General features: G+C 38.5%; 1 protein-coding gene across 1 annotated transcript; it reads right to left on the bottom strand.

Annotated features, from left to right (window-relative positions):
- Positions 1–1,220: 1,220 nt before the first annotated feature.
- ahsa1b (AHA1, activator of heat shock protein ATPase homolog 1b) lies at positions 1,221–22,013 on the bottom strand. Its single transcript, XM_073826872.1, has 9 exons — positions 21,822–22,013; positions 20,203–20,393; positions 19,997–20,079; positions 19,142–19,259; positions 18,816–18,904; positions 8,837–8,965; positions 8,600–8,701; positions 8,396–8,447; positions 1,221–2,367 (listed from the first exon to the last, which is right to left on the bottom strand). The coding sequence occupies exons 1-9, from the start codon at positions 21,899–21,901 to the stop codon at positions 2,195–2,197; spliced, it is 1,017 nt and encodes a 338-aa protein (XP_073682973.1). The 5' UTR covers positions 21,902–22,013; the 3' UTR covers positions 1,221–2,194.
- Between the last annotated feature and the right edge of the window lie 252 nt (positions 22,014–22,265).

Here is a 22,265-nt window from a genome sequence, read left to right as displayed (position 1 = left end):
TATGTGACCCTGGACCACAAAACCAGTCATAAGGGTAAATTTGACAAAACTGAGATTTATACATCATATGAAAGCTCAATAAATAAGCTTTCTATTGATGTATGGTTTGTTAGGATAGGACAATGTTTGACTGAGATACATCTATTTGAAATCAGAAATCTGAGGATGCAAAGGAGAAAATCACCTTTAAAGTTGTACAAATTAGGTTCTTAACAATGCATATTACAAATCAAAAACATTTTGATAGGGTTACAGTAGGAATTTTACAAAAAAATCTTCATGGAACATGATCTTTACTTAATTTCTTAATGATTTTTGGCATAAAAGAGAAATCAAAAATTTTGACCCATACAATGTATTTTTGGCTATTGCTACAAATATACCCCAGCGACTTAAGACTGGTTTTGTGCTCCAGGGTCACATATAATAAATATATTTTCTTTAATATATACATTTTTGGATGTGAATAATTGTTTTATAGCCCTAATATATTTATGTGTAAACCTGATGTATTAACAAATTTTTCATATTAATTTTTCCTTCTATTCTTATTTAAGTTTGACAAGATTGAACAATCTCTTGCTGAAAACTGCAGTATTATTTATGAAGAGCCAACATCTTTTGGGAGGGGGGGTGTTATTGTTATTCTTAGCATCTGACATAAATAATTCATTTTTAATTTTTGAAATTGCTCTGTTGTGGTATTGTATTGACCATGAAATAATTATATAATTTTTGTTTTCAAGTTTTCCAGGGAGTTTTAAATTCCGATAAGGAAGTAAATAATTTGTTTATTATATAAGAGATTTTGTAGTTTTTTTTTTTTTTTTTTTTTTTGAGCAGCTCCACTAATTTTCCTTTGGTTGGATTGATAATTAAAACTGTAGTTTGAACTGTCTAATGCATATAATCTAATATGATTTTCTAAGCTGTGACTTTTGTGATTATATAATATTTATAGGTAAAGGTAAATATTTATTCTACGATTATCCACAGTAGGTTGCAGGGTTCTTTAAGTGGCATATTGTATTTTATAGTAAATATTCTATAAGGTATATTTTAAGATGTCAATATTACACAATATTGTATAAATATGCATTTTCTACTCTTAACCTAACTACTGTGATATGACAAGATGTAAATAGTAAAACAAATGTTTAAAATAACCAAGCATCTATTATAGGGTAATGCAAAATAATGGCTGAATAAAATATCTGAGGTTGATGTTTCAAAGGTACTTTTATTTTTAGTAAATGATGCTCTTTGTCTGGTCACAAAGTGTGATGCAGAAAATATACAGGAAAATAAATAAAACTCAAACAGGCCTCAAACCTAGTTCTGGATTGTAATTTGGGGCAATATATCCAACATTTTCTTGTTGCCAAGTGATTTAAAATTGGTCTGTGGTTCCCTTTTCAAGCATTTCAAACATTTCAGCAGCTAAAACCAGGCAAATCCTAGAAAGGCTGAAATACAGTATTCGCAGTAATACAAAGCAAATAGAAAAGCAGTGATCTCAAAATAACCAGTTGTGTATTCTACACAATTTTCTTTTTAATACAGACTGTTTGAGACAAAAGAAACAGCTTTTCTGCATCTTGCATTTGTTTTGGTGAATATAAATGAGTAAAAATCACATATGTTCATAATACTATTAGATGCCATGACAAAAAATGTACATGAATAACTCATTTCCATCAGAAAGAAACATTAATTAAGTGGTCCGAAATATCTCTTTATTGTTCTTTCTCCAAACCATCTTTAAGAAGATCCAGAATTTCATAACTCTGAGAAAAGCATCTTAACCTTAACCTAAAACCACCCAGTGCATAAAAGGCACCATTCAACCCTGTGACCCTTTCACAGAACAGGACAGGAGTGCCGCCAGAGAGTTACCATGCTAAAAATAAGTACACTATATTACACACATACACAGATATTTCTTATGACCCGAGTCTCCTCTCCAGCACATTTTTTCATCTCTTACATTTCAGAATTTTCATTCTTTTTCTTTATTTACTGTAAACATCAAAATCATCCAAATAAAGGAACGTGATAATGGAGCAATGTGATGCCTGCTGTTCAGTAGAGTCACATTTAGATCCTCTCTTTTGTAGGTGGAGCAAGATGAACAAAATAAAAATGATAAAACAAACAAAAGAGCCAAAAACGGAGGCCGCTACATCCTGGGCTCTCAACAGAGTCGTGCGCCGTAGCCAAATGTCTGTTTAATGGCGTGGCAGTAGTACCTCTGCCAGCCATCTCGTGTTCGTTCCTCTTCACTCTCGGGAACCGCTCGACACTCAATCTTTAACTCTGTCTCGTTGCCCTTGTCTATGAAAGTCAATGTCACCGTCGCATAGTGCTCTGAAATTAAAATGGAAGGACAAACAGTTAGACAGATCGGCTAGACGTTTCTCAAAGTCAGCTGTCAGACAGTAAAAGAGAGAGATGGTAAATACAATATTTATAATGGGGCACGCATCAATTTTTTATTTGTCCTGCTACTGGTGTCTCTATTAAATGAATTTCCCTTAATCTTACAGAATAATTTTAGCCATTCAACATTACAGTATTTACAATTGAAAGTTATTATTTCTTATTTTTAGGCTCTGAAATATCAAATTGCCCTTTGATTTACATCAATGACAGACTGCAGGTTTCACTTTAAAAGCAGCGCAGTCTCTTTAAAACCTGATGCGGATCTGACACGTATCCGATTTTCTCCAAACCCTTACGGTCATTTAAGACTTTAGAAATCATTTAAGACCATGTTTACGTGGTAACTTGTCAAAACCACACATTTTGACAATTGTGTGCGTTTTTGTCTGGTGCGCTGTATGAAGGGGCTCAGCATATGCGTACAGCCAAACGCGCAACCTTTCAACCTAGGGTTGCAACTAATGATTATTTTGATAATCGATTAGTTGGTTGATTTATTTATTTGTTTATTTATTTTTTCAATTAATTGGCTTAAATCTAAATTTTTTTATTTTATTGACACAAATTTTCCACATCCTGTCCTTCAGACAAACATGTCAAAAGAATGTTATGAAAGCAGTGCTTAATTTATTAGACCTCTGGTCATAATAAAGAGAAAAGACAAATATCTGAAGAAAAACACTATAAGGCCCCAATCACACCCAACGCGTCTTTTAGTTCTAAAACGCGAGGCGCACAGCACTGCCTTTTTTTGGTGACTTTTAAAAAAAAGAGCAGTGTGCTGCCGTTTTTATGTTGCTAGGCAACGACCAAAACAACTGTCCTGTCAGTCAAATCAAAGGATTATAGCGCCAGCGCTCTAAAATCTTTGGTTTTTGCTGTTAATTAAAATGACATATTAGCAGAAACCCAAAAAAATACAGCTCCGGGTTACCCACGACAGACACCAAAAGTTTCTCCTCCATTTCTTGCAGTCTCCGGACTTTTTAAGCAACGGTAAACTTTCGTCACCACAACAGAAGGCCGCCTCTCCATTCTATCGATTGGACAATGGAAAAAACGCGAATGACGTCGGGCGTTTTTCCGCTCAGAGTTGCTTTTTTTTTTTCAACTTCAGGCGCTCAGAGCGCTTCTGCAAAAACACAAGGCGCAGCAGGTGGCGAAAACTGCACATAAGCAGCGCGCAGAACGCTCACTGCCAACAGAAAACCATTCAAAAAAGGCGCCTCTTACTGCAAAAACGCGTTCGGTGTGATCGGGGCCTAAAGTGCTTGATTTTTTTTACAGAAAACCACAATAATTATAGCATTAGAAATAGCCTACTGTTACTAAAAAGCTTATTGCATATTAGAGGACTAACCAATATAGAAAGCTAAAAAATGATTTTGGTAATCACCAATACTGTTAGTTTGTAACAGCAGTGGCACAAACCTTACATAATTTGTTAAACACCTTACATAAACTTGTTTTATTAAATTTGTTAAGCACTGTATAAAGTGAACAAAGTATAAATCTCTACATTAAAAATGAAAAGAATAGCCTAATACAGATAATAAAGACGAATAAATACAAACTCTGTGTTAACCAACAGGTGAGAAAGAATGTTCTGCAGGAACTCACTTTGCTCAAAGTCACGTTTACGGTCATTTCATTATATAAAAGGCGGCTATGAAGTGTCTGATATTTATATATCAGATAATTAGACACTGTTATCCCTTTACAGTTCCTACCTTACATAAATGTGCACTACATGTTGTCTTTTAAACCTAAATTTAACATTCAACGACATATTTCAGCACAATGAATGTTTTTGCGCTGAGTATTAATTGTGTCCCTCTCTGTGTTCCGGCTGTCTGACACGCTTATTCAGTAAAGATTTAAACTTAACACAGACTGTCAGAACAGACTTTTATGCAAAAATGGAAATGCTCGTGAGAATTTGTGATATTTACAGATAAGGATATGACCATAAACTGAAAGTTTACATGCTAAGGATGCAAACGAATCTGTCAAAGCACCTCACAGGGCAAGCCATTATGCTATTAGCTTAAAGTTTAAACTAAAGAATTCTCATGTTTTGGGCAGCTTGGATCACATAACTCTCCTGCAGCATCTCATTCCGTTTCCTCCACTATTTTTAGATTCATTTTGTCCATAGAAATGCATCATTCAGTCCTGTAATTTGACTCTCTGAAGCTGTAGATGCACTGTGGTCAGACCCGATTAATCGATAATGAGAATCTTTGCCGATGATTTTCGTTATCTGTAATAATCAATTTTATAGATTACTTGTTGCAGCCCTATTTTAAACTATACTTCACTGCACCGTTTAGGTGGCATAAACCCAGGTATGTGTCGCCACATTCTAGGGTTATAAAGACAGGGTTCGTACGGTCATGAAAAACCTGGAAAAGTCATGGAATTTTAAAATGGCAATTTCCAGGCCTGGAAAAGTTTTGGAAAATTAAATTAACCCACAAAGTTTTGGAAAAGTCATGGAAATTTGTTTCACCATCTCTGTATATTAGAATATTGCTGATAATTTTGTTTAAATTCCAGTTAAGGAGCACACAAACGGTCACGTGATCGGTCGCGCGGGGTAACCAGTCTATGGGGGTAACGGCGACTCGCAGTTTTGTATCAAATGTAAGGCCATAAAAGTTATAAATATTTAAAATAGTAAAAGAAAAGTCTTGATTATAATTTAAGAGGTCTTACAGTTGGGGACGGAAAGACGGTCGCGATAGGGTTGGATAAATCTTCAAAAAGGCAATGATGTCATTGAATAAATATGTGCACTGCACGTTTCAAAGTCAAAACGCTGCACGGATGTCTATATATGAATGTATCTGAAGGGAACCGACTGTCCTCAGAAACGTGTTGCATGTTCATTTCTTGTCTGACAAAACAGCGTAAATGCTGATTTGTGTACAGCCGTTACTAGGGAAACTAATATTTCAGCGCTCCTAAAGCGCCCCCTAGTGACAAAGAATTATTTTTATTTCCATTTTTTTTTCCAGGTTTTTATGGTCAAATTATTGCAATTATCTATATATCTTATATATCTTTTTTTATATATATAAACATTTTTGATTAAAATTTAAACTATCTGATTTTCTATTTTTTCTTTTTTAAAAAGGTATTTTTTATTTGGGCTAGTTAAATTAATTTTCGGGCTCCCAAAATCTGATGAGTACCTGCCCAAAGGGCTACCAGAGATTTTGACATTTTGCGACCCCTGAGCCGTCAATGACTCCCTGTCACTGACACTGCGCTCCGCTTAACCTGGAACTGGATGTTTTCTCTCTCTCTCTCTCTCTCTCTCTCTCAACCAAACCCTGTTCTGGCGTTGCACAAACTGCATGGCTATTATAAGGGTATGAAAAGTTTTTTTTTTTTTTTTATTGTGGACAATTAAAAGGTCTCCACAATCTGCTTTTGTAGAAATATAGTATATTTCGTGCTACAGCGCACATTCTGTCAGATACAATTCTGGTGCCTCCGTGTCAATATACTGTACAACGCACAAAGCACACGTACGTTTGCAAGATGTCTGTTAAAGATCTATTGATCTGGAAAGCATCTGCTGTGTACAAACGTCTGGCAGACGTCTGTAAGATGTCAGTTTTACATACATTCTGAATCACAAACATCTAATAGAGGTCTATTTGACATCTGATAGGAAACGTCCAATAGACATTGCAGATGAGCAAACTACGTCTTGTAGATGTCTTGCAGATGTAAATGCAGACGTCAAATAGACATCTCCCCATTTTTTTAGATGCTCCTAATTTTTTGAAGTTGGGAGCAGCACTGCTACCAAGTAAAAAAGTTAATTTCGAGCCCTGATACATATACATTTCATGAATCATTAAGTCATGAATATTTACTTAAAGTCATGGAAAAGTCATGGAAAAGTCATGGAATTTTACTGGTAAAAATGTGTATGAACCCTGTAAAGAATAAAGAAGGTAAAAGTTAATCTTCTGAAATTAATATTTCGTAAAAGTTTCACCTGCCAACTTCCAATTGACATTGTTACAATTACTTACCAACTCCAATTTTGACTGGGATTTGGCACTTGGCAAGTGTTAATTTTAGGCCCTGTTTACATGTATTATTCTTCTGCCATATAGTGAACTATACTACCATTAAAAAGGTTTCTGGTCAGTAAAATTTTTACATTAAAAAAAAATAAATGTGCTCAGACTAATGCATTTATTTGATCAAAAAATACTGTAAAAACAGCAAATGTTATATAGAACTATTTTATATTTTAATATATTTTAAAATGTGATTTATTCCTGTGATAGCAAATAACTTATAACTCCAGTCTTCACTGTCAAATTATCCTTCAGAAATCTAATATCTAATATGCTGATTAGATGCTTAAGAAACATTTCTTATTATCAATGTTGAAAGGAGCTGTGCTGCAATTAAGTGTTATTTTTTCATGATTCTTTGATGGATAAAAAGTTTCATTTCGCTCCCCACGAGTTTAAAACACAAATGCACATCCTTTTGCACTATGCATCGAAAACCTATAAATTTAACACACTGTTGAACCACTAATAACTGTTAAGGCTTATTTTGCCGCGTTTATATAAGCCTTTTGATTGGTTGCGTCAAGGAAAAACCGCTTACACTTACTTTGTGAATGAATCGCGTGTGCCGAACTCATACACTCTGTTTCATCCATGAACGTTCCTCTCAGTTAATGTACGCAATCTCATAGTCTGAAGCGCCCGCCACAGCAAATCAGCACACGCTGTCATAAATAATTAAGCGAATCGACTTCTCATAGGATAACACGCAGCGTTATGAATATTTATGAGACACCGATGCGCCATCGATGTACTATAGTCCATCGCCGCGTCACAAACGGTGACGTCAGGACAATGTAGATTTTAAACCCGGAAGATGAAAATAGCGCAAAAAAAAGCTCAAAATTAACTAGTTATCTCTAACAATTCATATTAACAGATGCCAACATTGCTTTCTATGATGTTCAACAAACACTACTGCTAAAATCTCAACAAAAAAAAAGTTGTCTGAGGTTTCATAACCCTTTAAAGGGATAGTTCACCCAAAAATAAAAATTCTGTTGTTAATTACTCACCCGCATGTTGTTCTACATTTTTAATGAAATTTGAGAGCTTTCTGACCCTGCGTAGACAGCAATGCTACTACCATGTTCATGACCCAGAAAGGAAGTAAGGAAAGTGATGGAAAAAAAGGTTACTTTTAAAAGTAATGCATTACAATATTACATTACTCCCTAAAAAAGTAACTGATTACGTTACTTAGTTACTTTTTATAGAAAGTAATGCGTTACGTTACTTTTTAATCTGAGCAGGGCTTGCTTGTTTATTTTTAATATAAAAAGTTCACTGTTCAGCAATAAAAAAGGCATGCTTAGTATGGCTGAATTGGATCAGTGAAGGTCAGTGAAGACACTGGTTAATAAAATGGGATTAAATACAAAATTTATTCAACTAAGCATGTTCACATTTATTATAGAACTAAAGTAACATCTGACTCCCAATTTCTCTCAACATGGTAATGGGAGCGCTTTCAATCAATAAATGTAAAAACATAACTGGCGTTATTTAATTGATAAAGTAACTTTTTACTAAAAGTAACAGGTTTCTTTACTAGTTACTTGAAACAAGTAATCTGATTACTTCTAATGCGTTACCCCTCAACACCGGAAAGGACGTTAAAATAGTTCATGTGACAGCAGTGGACATAATTTTGTAGTAGCGTTGCTGTCTATGCGGTGTCAAAACCCCTTCGATTTCATCAAAAATATCTTATTTTGTGTTCCAATGAACGAAGGTCTTAAGAGTGGAGTAGTTAATGACAGATTTTTCATTTTTAGGTGATCTATCCCGTTTAACTGTCAAATGAATGCAAATTGTCAGTTGGGTGAGCATATTTAGTGTTCTCTTACCACAAGGCCATGAGTTGAACCTCCACTTCATGACTATCTTCTGCTCAGGAACCTGTCAAACCCACAGCACATGGTTTCATAAATCAAATCATAATTCAGTCATCACAGTTGATCATCACTGCATGTATTTTAAGCGGAGTTGTTTATTTAAAGGTGAGCATCTCCAGTCATCATGCTTTGTGTGATTTGAAACTGTAATCTCACCAGCTCCTGGAACTCTCCGTTCACGTTTCCGTCCAACAGGCGAAACTTCCCACCCTTTTCGGGCTCAACCACAGCACTGCTGCGTGTAAAAGCCTGCAGCATCTGTAACACACAATTTGTCATTCCTCTCAAACAAATGTTACCACTAATAAGACATGATCATGTTATTAAAAGGGAGTCTCACTATAGTTCTAACTAATGGGCAGTCAGCTGTGGTGGTGGCAGCAGAAGACTCACCTCCTGATTGAGAAAGACCCTGTAAAGATCATCTGGTGAGGTGAGGAAGGTGTCTTTTAATGAAAACTTGCAGGTGGGGATTTTTACCCCTGTGTTGGAAGGAGGAGGAGCAGTGCTACATGAGCCAATCTGAAAACACAAACAAATGATAAATTTAAACTGAAGCTGCCTTGCAGGACTTTGGCCTCTCCATCTTCATCTGTGGTTGGAAACTGCATGTTACTTGCAGAGTAGCTGTTAAGATGTTTTGAGGAATCAAGATACATTTAACAACTGTCATGCTACATCAGGCTTCACTGATAATAAGGAACATTTTAATTTTTCCCCCAACATATATTAAGGTGCTGTTAAAAGGCTAGTTCACTCAAAAATGAAAATTATGTCATTAATTACTCACCCTCATGTCCTTCCAAACCCGTACGGCCTTCGTTCATCAACACAAATTAAAATATTTTTGATGGAATCAGAGCTTTCTGACCCTGCATAGACAGCAATGCAACTACCACATTCAAGGGTAGAAGGCTAGAAAGCTAATAAAGACTTTCATTTTATTGTTCCTGCGACAGTGGACAAGAATACCTTTTGTGCACAAAAAAACAAATTTGTGTTTCGAAGAAGAACGAAAGTCGTACGGGTTTGGAATGACATGACGGTGAGTAATTATTGACGAACTGTCCATGATACATGCTAGCTAGTCAACTAGGTAAAATTCCCAACTCTATTTATTGTAGATACAAGCCAACCACAATTTATTGCTGAACAAGATGGCGCCGCGAATGGCAGCCTCTGTGCTTAGCTCTCCAGTTGTTTTAGTGTTTTTGTTCGTTTTTCCTGTTTTTTGTTTTGCAAACACGATCAGTTTTACAAGGGATGAACTGCTAAACATTAGGCAGAACATACCACAAAATCTCCTACCGGTTTTTGATTATTCGGACGTTTTGCTCAACATCATAGTTGGCGGAGCGGCGGCGCTTACCAAAGGCTTCAGGACGCGCAGGACGCGCAGGACGCGGGGGAAGCGCGCCGGCGCGCTCGTGAAGCTTCGTCAGCGTGGATTCAGGATGACACTGCCAGGCATACATTTGGCAAATCTCCGGTCTCTACCAAACAAAACGGACGAACTCCTTCTGCTCTCCCGGACAAATAAGGACTTCTCACACTCTGCTGCTCTGTGTTTCACGGAAACCTGGCTGAACGCGGCTATACCGGACAGCGCGATTCATCTCCCGGGATATCAGCTGTTCAGAGGAGACCGCGACGCAGAATCGACGGGGAAATCGCGCGGCGGCGGGACGTGCTTTTACATCAATGAGAGGTGGTGTACAGATGTAACAGTGTTAAAGAAAATATGCTGTTCTGATGTTGAAGCGCTTTTCATAAACTGTAAGCCGTTCTATTCGCCGCGAGAGTTTTGCTCGTTCATTCTCGTGAGTGTGTACATTCCACCGCAAGCGCACGTGAGCCTGGCGTTACAGAAACTCGCTGATCACATCACAGAGACAGAACAACAACACCCGGACTCTGTTTTAATCATTCTTGGGGATTTTAATAGAGCAAATCTCTCCCGTGAACTTCCAAAATACAGACAGCACATCACATGTCCGACCAGAGATAGAAATATATTGGACCACTGTTACACCACAATAAGGAATGCATATCACTCTGTCTCACGGGCAGCTTTGGGACTTTCTGATCACTGCCTGGTTCATCTTATACCAACCTACAGGCAACAACTTAAATCTGCTAAACCTGTAGCAAAGTCTGTAAAGAGATGGACCAACGAAACAGAGCGGGCTTTACAAGCCTGTTTCGAATGTACTGATTGGAGTGTTTTTGAAGCTGCTGCTACCGATCTGGACGAGCTTACAGAGACTGTTACTTCATATATCAGTTTCTGTGAGGATTTATGCATTCCTACCAGGACTCGCTTAACTTACAACAACGACAAACCATGGTTCACTGCAAAACTCAGACAGCTTCGTCATGTCAAAGATGATGCTTACAGGAAAGGGGACAAAGTCTTGTATAAAGAGGCCAAATACACACTGGAAAAGGAGATCAAAGTGGCAAAGAGAAATTATTCCGAAAAGATAAGGAACCAATTTCATTCCAGTGACTCTTCATCAGTGTGGAAAGGTCTAAAACACATCACCAATTACAAGACATCATCCCCCAGCACTTTGCAGAATCAGCAACTGGCAGACGATCTGAACGAGTTCTATTGTCGGTTTGAAAAGACACCATTTACACCTCCAACATCACCCCTCTCCCCCACTCCTGCAACTCCCATTCAAATCAGTGAAGATGAGGTGCGCAAGGTCTTCAAAAAGAACAAAAGAAGAAAGGCACCAGGCCCTGACGGTGTCACACCAGCCTGTCTGAAAACCTGTGCAGATCAGCTGGCACCCATTTTCTCACAGATCTTCAATAGGTCTTTGGAGTTGTGTGAAGTCCCCGCCTCTCTCAAACGTTCTGAAATCATCCCCATTCCAAAGAAACCCAAAATAACAGGACTTAACGACTACAGACCTGTGGCGCTAACATCTGTCGTCATGAAGTCGTTTGAGAAACTGGTTCTGGCTTATCTGAAGGACATCACCAGACCCTCACTGGACCCCCTGCAGTTTGCTTATCGTGCAAACAGGTCTGTAGATGATGCAGTGAACATGAGTCTACATTTCATACTGCAGCATCTGGACAAATCAGGGACTTACGCGAGGATCCTGTTTGTGGACTTCAGTTCAGCCTTCAACACTATCATCCCAAACCTCCTCCTGCCCAAACTAACTCAGCTCTCTGTGCCCACATCAGTCTGTCAGTGGATCAACAGCTTCCTGACAGACAGGCAGCAGCTAGTGAGGCTGGGAAAATTCTCATCCAGCACCCGTACTATCAGCACTGGCGCCCCTCAGGGTTGTGTCCTCTCCCCACTGCTCTTCTCCCTGTATACAAATGACTGTACCTCCAAAGACCCCTCTGTCAAGCTCCTGAAGTTTGCAGACGACACCACACTTATCGGCCTCATTCAGGACGGTGACGAGTCTGCTTACAGACAGGAGGTAAAAGAGCTGGCTGTCTGGTGCAGTCATAACAACCTGGAGCTCAACACGCTCAAGACTGTGGAGATGATCATAGACTTCAGGAAAACCCCCCCTGCTCTCCCCCCACTCACCATCATGAACAGCACTGTAAACACAGTGGAGTCATTCAGGTTCCTTGGAAATACCATCTCTCAGGACCTGAAGTGGGACATTCACATAGACTCCATTGTGAAAAAGGCCCAGCAGAGGCTGTACTTCCTCCGCCAGCTGAGGAAACTCAACCTGCCACAGGAACTGCTGAAACAGTTTTACTCTGCCATCATTGAATCCGTCCTCTGCACTTCAATTACCATCTGGTTCAGCTCAGCTACAAATTCTGATCTCAGAAGACTACGTCGGATAGTCCGGACTGCTGAGCGAATCATTGGTACAACCCTCCCTACCCTTCAAGATCTGTACTTATCCAGAGTACGAAAAAGGGCTGCCAAAATTACTCTGGACCCCTCACATCCAGCACACTCACTTTTTGAACTGTTACCATCCGGTCGGCGCTACAGAGCACTGAGCACTAGAACGACCAGACACCGAAACAGTTTCTTTCCTCAGGCAATCCATCTCATGAACACTTGATCGTGGAACATACAACACTATACATTCTTTATTCATTTTTCCGTTATTTATTTAAAGCACATACTTACTTCCATTCAAATGTCTTTGCTATTTTTGCACATTGTCTGTCTTGTATACCTCTATATTGTTCTATTTATAATATGTATCGTCTTGTCACTGTCATTCTGTAGCACTGTGGAGCTCTGTCACAAAAACAAATTCCTAGTATGTGCAAACATACCTGGCAATAAAGCTCATTCTGATTCTGATTCTGATTCTGAATTTAGTTGCTAAAGCTTGTTTTCTGTATTTGCAGTTATGACAAACACGCATAAGAATGAATGACATAAGCCTGACATTTTCCCACAAAATACAACCAAGCTGCTCAAAACAAATCATTATTGAATCGGAATAAAGCAGGCATATACATTTGTACTTTGAACAATTGTTTTAATCTAACAGCTCAATAATACATACTTACGTGGCACAGCTTTAACAGCCTTTTTAGCATATTTAAATTATTGTTTTCAACGCATCATGACATGATTTGTCCAAAAATGGTAGCTTTAAAACATATCTGGATGTATAAAATGACCCAAAATGCATTTTCACACCATGCTATATAACAGAATATAACAAAATATCAAAGCAAATGCCATTTATTTTACTGAAAGACAAAAAGACACCATTGGTAAAAATAACAGTAGATTACTTTCATAAGCCTTGCTCAGACTGTCAGTCCAAATCAATTTTTTTGTGCATATCCGATTGGAATCTGATCATATTTAGCTGAACGGCAAAAACAAATAAAAAATCTTTTTCAAGCTACATTCAAATGTGGTTTGAAATCTTATTCGAAACGCATTTCTGGAAATCCTTTTGAAGTGTGACCATTCAGATCAGATTTTTTTGCCAATGTAACTTTCTCACATCACATTAAATGTAAACACATCAGGTAGCGCTCTTGTGAAGTGCAAGTTGAGCAGAAAATGACAGAATACTGCTGGTCTACAGATCTCTGAGTTTTGAGACTGACATAGATGGCAGCACGGAATAAAGCCTCAGATTCCGGCTTTCTACATTTCTGCCACTGCCTCATAATACATAATATAATCCAGCGCAATGTTACCATGTTGTCATTTTGTAAAACAACACCTGTATTGCAAACAGTTTTGCTGTTATTGTAGTTTTTAGCGTAGGCATATCAATGCAAAATCATTGCCATAGAAATCAATGCAGATATTTAATAAAACAAAACAGCGCTACAGGACACACAAATAGGAATTGAACATTTGCGATACAAAATGCAGACAGTCAATAGCTGCATTTCCACTGTCGGGCCAAAAGCGGGCGTGCTAGTGCGTGCCAGGGCCAGCTGCGTTTCCACTGTCACTATCACCAGCATTAAAGAACTAATTTGGCTCAAAACTCACTTTCCAATAGCAGCGAGTGTTTGAAATAACTTATATTTGAGATCCAATGTCCAAGAGGTCTGCTACCCGATCTGAGCCCGACGGGTCCCGAAATTCTCTCAGGTTTTCGGTTAACTTGGGTTTATATTTAATGAATAGCTTTTGGTTCGGTTCGTAGCTAAGATAAACTATATGCACCATGCCACGGACACATTACTTGCACCTAGAGATCGGAGAACACGCAGCGCAAACACAGAAACACTGTGGTGCAGAGAAACTTTTATTAATAAAATAGCATCAATAATACTGACTCGCTACATTATATTTCTCAGCAACGAGTGGGTAAAAATCACTAACTAAACTTCATTGTTTGTAGAGAGAGAGAGAGAGAGATGCACAGATGCAGGTAATCACACACAACTTTCATTCCCCTTTCTCTGGCTAATTCATTCAAATATGTGATCTTACCAAACTTCATCTCTGTGTCTGAATTAAAGCAGACAGAATGCTAGACCAAGCGATAACTGACGAAAATGACTGTAATTTTTACCCTTTGCCTTATTAACTTATTACAGTTTATAATGAAAACTGCACAGTGGAGAAATTCTGATCTTGTCGTTACAACCATTAAAAACTTAAAAACAGAATTTATGTGACCACTGCACTTGTTGTTTGTAAAATTTCATAACTGGTAAGTGTTTTTTTTTTGCTGGCCGTGAGCCATAATGACACCGTTTCGCTGTATTTGTTTACTGGTCGTTGCATTCAATCACGAAACACAGCATATTTAAAAAGCTTAGTTTATTCGTTGTAAAAAACAATTTTGGTTTGGGCTCTAAATTGAACAGTGCCGCTCGGGTCAGGTCAGACGATCTCGGGTATGGGCTGGGTTTGAGCTTCTGTTTAAAGCCTGTGCAGACCTCCATGTCCAATATCAAGACCATAGTTTTTGCTCAGGAGTTCCCTCTGCTAATCTCCCTCTGGTTGTATTTTTGATGGTAAATTATAGAAATTATCATTCTTTCTAAATGTGATGTATACTGTGACTACAATTAAACATAATAAATGAAACAGACGCGACTGCATAAGTATGTGTCCACTTTCGTGAAATAAAACGATAAATACCACTATTTCTGTGACTAATTTTTAATCCTGACAAATTAATTAAGTACGATCAATGTATCACTTTGTAAAGCTGGTAAAACATCAATAGTTTTGCATTTAAATCGAAGTAAACAACAAAAAATGCAAACAAACAGTTGCTTTTATCTCTTTGTTGGTGAAATGATGGGGTTGTGTGACGTTGTTCCAAAGAGGTGTGTAAAGGGCAGGTTTTAGTGAAGCGCTGCAGAGTTTCTGGCCCGACGGTGGAAGTGCGGTGTGATTTTGGGCTTGGTGCTACAGGTCGGAGGCTATTAGCCTCACCCGGCCCGCTGATAGCACTGGCTCGCCTTGGCCCGACAGTGGAAAAGCAGCAAATCATGTAGATCGGACAATGCACAAAAATCGGATTTGGACTCACAGTCTGAACAAGGCTGAAAAGCAGGGGTGCCCAAACTCAATCCTGGAGGGTCGCTGTCCTGCAGAGTTTAGCTTCATCTTGCCTCAACACACCTGCCTGGAAGTTTCTAGTAGGCCTAGTAAGAGCTTGATTAGCTGGTTCAGGTGTGGCTAATTGGGGATGGAGCTAAACTCTACAGGACACCTGGGGCCTCATGTACAAAGACTTGCGTTGAATTAATCCTAAAACATTGCGTACGGACAAAGCTGTAAATGTGCGTACGCAGTAAAAAAATCAGATGTATGAAACACTGCGTACGCGGAATTCCACGCATATCTCTTTGTACATCTGAATTAACGTGAAATTGAGCGCACATGCACGAGCGCAAAACCCCTCCCTGCCTCCTCCCCCGTATTAATATGGTAATGACTCCACTTTGGCAAAACCAAACGAAAAAGCAAGCAAGAGAAACTTAACAGAATGTGATTTGAAGGTGCTCCTCACCGGTAGACCGGAGAAAAACTGTTATTTGCAAGTTTGTAAAAAAAAAAAAAAAAAAATAGAGTGGGAGAGTTTAGCTGACGCGGTTAACGCAGTGGGGTTTGAACATCGCACTGTGAACGAATTAAAAAAAGAAATGGTCCGATGTAAAGGTGCAGGTGGAGAACAGCGGCGACTTAGCCTACGTTTCAGCGCATCAGTCAGAGTCATAGAGCGCAAGCAGATGATCGTTGTCTTGTAACGGTAAAATATCTTGTTTGAATAAGTGCAACGTTGTCTTTATGAAATAAACAATAGTAGGCCTATGTCTATAAAGGTTCATATAATGCCTCACCACACGGTGTGATGTTGACATAATGTGATTTAGTTTGACACAAAGCAACCGAGTGATCCTTGTCAGCTAGGTAAAATATTTTATAAGAAATTTCTATTTTGATTTTATGGTTATCTGCTGAATTTGCTGATGCTTGTAAATTACATGTAATTTATTAACATTTCATCATATTATATAGCCTATATAGCCATTGAGAGGGACATCCCAGTGGATCGCAGTATATATATACACATAAGATATTTACATACCCTCTATATGTATATTATCTGTATAAAAGTTATTAATACTAATTAAATATAAAATAAGAATATTATTGTGTGTTATTTTTTTGGTGGTGGAGGGGTTGGGGGGAGCCCTTTTTTCAGTTTCAGCACATGCCCCTCAAAAGGTCTGTGCACGGCTCTGGTGCCACCGGCATTTCAGCTGCCAAATCGCCCGCTCTACAAGTGCGAGAATGGGCATCATTGTATCTGCGCTCTTGGTCAGTTTGTGGGTTGTTGAGGGGGGTTAACAGCCACGTCTTTAATGGATAACCGCGGTCTCCTGATATGCAGTTAAATAATTACGCTCAATAAAATAAAATAAAGTAAAACTTAGCTGTTTCCGATTCACGTATCCAAATTGTTCTTCAGATGGCGCCTTCATAGCAATGTCCGTGCAGTCGATCGCTTGCGCTTACATTAGGATAACCGGTGATCGCTGCAAATTGCGCTTTGTTTGGCTGGTCAACTGCATGGTATGGAAATCTTATATACCTGCTAGACATGCGGATGATCCCGTCCCATACAGCTGGCATTGCATGGCTCAAAGACGACTGGCTTAACCCCGAGCGATCTGCCAGTTCCCTTTGGAAAGAACAATTTGCCAGGAAACCAAGCGTTATCAGCACCTGTAAGGGAACGGGTAATGCGTGGCTCCTCGCTGTCTCCAAATTTGGACTCAACTCAGCAAAGAGCTCCAAGAGGATAGCTCTTGGAAATCTGAAACAGCTTATAAACCAGTCATCATCGTGGGCCAGAAAATCACTGTGATCCCTAAAAACGCGTTCCCTTTGGATTTGGCCATTGACAATGTCCTCCAATAAGGCCAACACTGCCATTGCCATAGACTAAGGGATGTATACATTTGCAAATGCTTTTATATGTTCTAAATCACATAATTGGTAGAAAAATATTGTCTCAATTAACCCATTTTATCAATTATAAATTAATAGCAATGTTTTCCACATGTGTTGGTGCGATACTTTGTAGTGTGCAATTTAAAATAATTGCCTCTAGGAGTCGCCAAGGGAAATAAAACAAACACACGCACAAAAAATACACGTACGCCAGACATGGAGTTGGCGTGGATCAACGCACATTCTCACGTTAATTTCATCATTAGTAAATCCAAACGTGAGCGTGAAATCTGGCGTACGCAAAGTTTTTGAGCGTACGCAGCGTTGATACATGAGGCCCCTGCCCTCCAGGACAAAGGGTGCTTTCACATCTGTGGTTCGGTTCATTTGGTCCAGACAAAGGGCAACAAATGATACACTGTAGCATTTTTCTGCCATTTTGGGTCCTTTTCACACCACACGGATTGCTCTGGTCCAAACCAGTTAAAACGAACCAAAATGCAGTCATGTGACAACATCCACATCACTCGTTGGCCAGATAGTGTCATTGAACATATTTTCTAAACTGCTAAACAATGAAAAGATTGCAGTGTTCTTGTGAGTTTTCGAAAGATGGGACCTAAGATGATCATCAGACTAGTCTCAGCCTCAGACGTCACGCCAACGGAACGTTGGCTAAACGTCTGATGCATATGGTACACTTAACTGGAAACACTTCAGGAATGTCGAAGTCGTCATCTGATTCGTTGAATTTGACCGGATTTCCAGGAGACGCGAGTGTCGCGTTTATATTCAGTCCGCCGGGAAACAAAGCGCAGACTGATTAATTCAGCGTTTTGCTAAAAGTTGCTTATGCAGACGCCATTGTTGTTATACACATTTGCCACGTTCGCGAACAAATTACTGACTTACTGCTTGTTCTCCCTCTTCTTCGTTATCTTTCAATGCTGGTTATTTCAATGACTGACTTGTTGCACGCTAGTCTGTTGAAATTTACGATGCTCCGCACCTCCTCACAACTCCAAGTTTATCCGCCAAGTCGCTAACGGTCAACAAATACTTGTCCTCATCCCATAATGAACAGCGCAGCTGACTACAGCAGCTGGATTAGTCCAAAAAGGCGCAGTACTATTGCGAGTTCGGATCATGTTCTCACCATAAACAAACCGCTCCAGTGTTCATTTGAAAGCGTACCGAGACCATGCTTCTTTGGTCCGCTTTTGGTGTGCACTCGAGTGAGATTGCTACATTCACACCTACCCAAACGAACCCCTGCTAATAGAGCCACTAAAAATACCAAAGTGTTGGTTGAAGTGTTTTGTTAGTAGATGCTACTTGCTTTGATATTTTGTAATTGACACAAACTCATCCATGTGGCATAAGTATTCAGATATAATTGAAAGCTACCAGATAAATCAATCGATAATTACATATTAGCATTTAGAAGTACAATTTAAGGCTCACCTGAGTTTTGTTTGATTTGGTTGTTGCCTGGGCTGTCTGTTGTTTCATCACACCATTGGCTGTTGGCAGGATCATGCCCTGTGTGAACTCTACAAAAGATGATAACATATTACAACAATCCACATCCAACAGACAACAATGTAGCAACGCAATGCTTTAAATCTTAAATCTGGCGCTGGAGGGCCACTGCCCTGCAGAGGTTAGCTCAAACATTTTCTAGGGATCCTGAAGAAATTGATGCACTTGCTTAAGTGTGATTGATTAGGGTTAGAGCTAAATTCTGCATAACACTGGCCCTCGTCTTTTAGCATCTCTGTAAGATTTACCTGTTTTGAGGTAGTCCACATAGCTGGCCAGGGCTGTGCGGATTTTTTGGACTCCTTCCCTCCTCATCAGAGAAAGCAGCTCTGTCTCAGGCTCATCTTTACAAAGACTCACACTGATCTGTGAGTGACCCCAAATAAATACCCAGACTTAATATCATCACTTACACAGTAGATACACTCAGAATGAATTCATCACATCTAACAAACAAATTACTTTTGTTCTAGGTACTTTAGAACGGTGGTTTTTAACATTTTGGCTCTAAGGCATTTTTTTATAGGCCCCATGACTTTTCCAGTTCTATGTGATTTACTAGATAAGGTCTTAAAGAAAAATATTCATAATTTCTACCTGATAAAACATTTTAGAGCTTAGCATAACTAGAAACATGTATATTCATTATATGTTGTAAGATGTTATAATATATGAATTTTCCAGGTCTAGAAATCGTACTTTTAAAATGAGGCTTCCTCATATATCCAGGTTTCCAACACTGTGGAAATAACAGTTATTCAATATTCAGTGTTCAATATTCAATAATAACAGTTAAGACAAAAAAAATTAAAATAAGAAACATCTTTTTGTTGTTGTTTTGTCTAATTTTAAATTCTTTTAAGCAGTGCTGTCAATCGAAATTATCTAATTAATCACATTTTTTCTGAAAGCAATCGAAATTAATCCCACCTAACAGTAATGTTTTTATTTATACTTTTATATTGCAATAATCTCATTCAATCCTTAAAATAATGTGAACACAAAGAAGACTGATACCAATATTACTAATGTCCCTCGGAAATTGTTTTTTTTTAATTTTTTTACTCATATTTAAAAATACATTAATTAGTTGTGTAACTTACATCAAGGTCATCCATGTCATTTTCATCTGAAAGGTTTGGAACTTCAATATTCCCCTTGTACTTGATGCCGGATTTTGACGTCCCTATACAAACAGATGGCCCAAATCATGTGAATAGTTTATAGAGTGCCTCCAAAACTGAATAACTGATTCAGTTAAATGTTTAATTAGCCATATTCATCCTCTGATCCAAATAATTTTCCTCACCACTCCAGGAGGCCTTCAGATTCCACTCATAGAAGAATATAAGCTTCCCTTTGCGGTTATTGATGGACGCTTCTCCCTCCACCTTGCTGACCTCTGTGATCTCACACTTGCCGCCTTCATTCTCCACCTGCAACCCCATGAGCAGGTCCTTCAGCTTCTCTGATGACCAGTTTGTGGCGTCCCTCTCGGTCCTAGTAATACAAGGCATATATGCATTAATATGACTCCATTATTTTGCAGTTTATATTATTTATGACCTTGTATTCTAAATAAGACTGTTATGACACCAAAACATTAGATTATCAGAATTGTATGCATTTTCAGAATTGTGACCCTGGACCACAAAACCAGTCTTAAATAGCACAGGTATATTTGTAGCAATTGCCATCGATTTTTCTTTTATGCCAAAAATCATTAGGATATTAAGTAAAGATCATGTTCCATGAAGATATTTTGTAAAACTCCTACCGTAAATATATCAAAACTTAAATTTTTGATTAGTAATATGCATTGCTAAGAACTTCATTTGGACAACTTTAAAGGTGATTTTCTCAATATTTTGATTTGTTTGCACCCTCAGATTTTAGATATACAAATAGTTGCATTTTGGCCAAATATTGTGTCATCCTAACAAACCAGACATCAATAGAAAGCTTCTTTATCCAGCTTTCAGATAATGTATTAATCTCAATTTAAAACATTGACCCTTATGACTAGTTTTGTGGTCCAGGATCACAACTGTCATTCCAATTTTGCAGTTTTCCAATACAGCAAAAACGATTAGTCTAACTAGTATAAAACATAGACAAATGTCCTGAGATTCGAATGCAGGAAAAAAAAAACAATAGTAGTATTTGTTGTCCAGGTTTTTCATGACAGAACAATGAGAATTTTTCTTGACTAACTATAGTTTTATGTAACTTTCTTGCTGAATAATGTTTCTTGGTTACGGTTGAAACTAAAAGCAATTGTTGACAACTGTTAAACCTATTTAACTTATGGACTGAGATGATTTTAAACACAATGGTTCAAATGCTTCAGTTCTCTCAAATCCACCTGATAGAATTACCTTCAAACGCCGCGTTAACCTATTTAACCTAGCATTCATCACACTTGTAACTTGCTCTAAGAAAACTGGGAGTATCTCTTCCTCAGTAATATTCAATGACCATGCTGCTTTCCGCTGCTGAAGCTGAGACAACGAACGGCGGAAACGATGTGATTTGTCCGATAACAACAGCTGACAACCCAAGTACGTTAATAAACGAACAAAAACAAGATTTTCGTCAAATGATAGAAATATATCGACAATAAAGCAGTCGCGTGAAAGATGTGTGAAAGCATGGCATGAATAAACTTGTGACGACGCTAATGGACCTCTAGCCAGACATCACCATTTCACCTCAAAGATAAAATAACTACAAAAACAACAAGTTCGGCTATCTTGTTCGCAGCGAGCGGTTACGTTGCCCTTATCAAGTTATATTTTTTTCGCTCAAGAGTCTTCATAAGACAACTGATTCAAAGAGGACAGCTCAGGTCAGCGGCGAGTGTGCTTTAGCATTTTAGCATCAAGATGGCTTGAGTGAGTGAGTGTGGATGTGCCGGTTGACTCTCACCAGTGCCAGTTGTTGACGTTTGTAGCATCCGCTCTCTCCTCCACAATCCAGCGAGGGTCTCCTTCTCCCCACTTCGCCATAGTGATTTAATAGATATTCTGCTGAAAACAGTTGAAGCGGTGGGTTTTAACAGTATGTGTCCGCCACGAGTGAGCTCTCGCTTCTGGAACCCTCTCGACTGCTGCCTCTGGTTTTGTTGCCCGTAGAAATTACTGGAAACGGAAAAGAGTCACACTCAAAGCTCTCCGTGCTAAACACGAGCTTCTTGGAGAAGATTCCACACGAACCTGTTACCATGCCTGTTACACGTGAGAAACGTTACCTAGCAATTCTGCGTAGCTCGTTGGAAAGCGGAGAAATATCTGGTAAATATTGTTTTATTTGTTGGTTTTATATACTAACAGTTTTTGGACATGAAACATGGCAGTGGTATTCTCCAAAATG

Source organism: Garra rufa, chromosome 21 (genome assembly GCF_049309525.1).
Source record: "Garra rufa chromosome 21, GarRuf1.0, whole genome shotgun sequence".
Taxonomy (NCBI): domain Eukaryota; kingdom Metazoa; phylum Chordata; class Actinopteri; order Cypriniformes; family Cyprinidae; genus Garra; species Garra rufa.
The sequence above is the reverse complement of the archived record's forward strand: the minus strand, read 5'-3'. Positions and strand labels throughout refer to the sequence as shown.

Coding starts and splice junctions, on each gene's coding strand:
- ahsa1b (XM_073826872.1), bottom strand. CDS start 21,901: ATGGCGAAGTGGGGAGAAGGAGACCCTCGCTGGATTGTGGAGGAGAGA. Junction 18,905..19,141: donor TGTGGACTACCTCAAAACAG/GTAAATCTTACA, acceptor CATCTTTTGTAG/AGTTCACACAGGGCATGATC. Junction 8,702..8,836: donor GGGTCTTTCTCAATCAGGAG/GTGAGTCTTCTG, acceptor TGTGTGTTACAG/ATGCTGCAGGCTTTTACACG.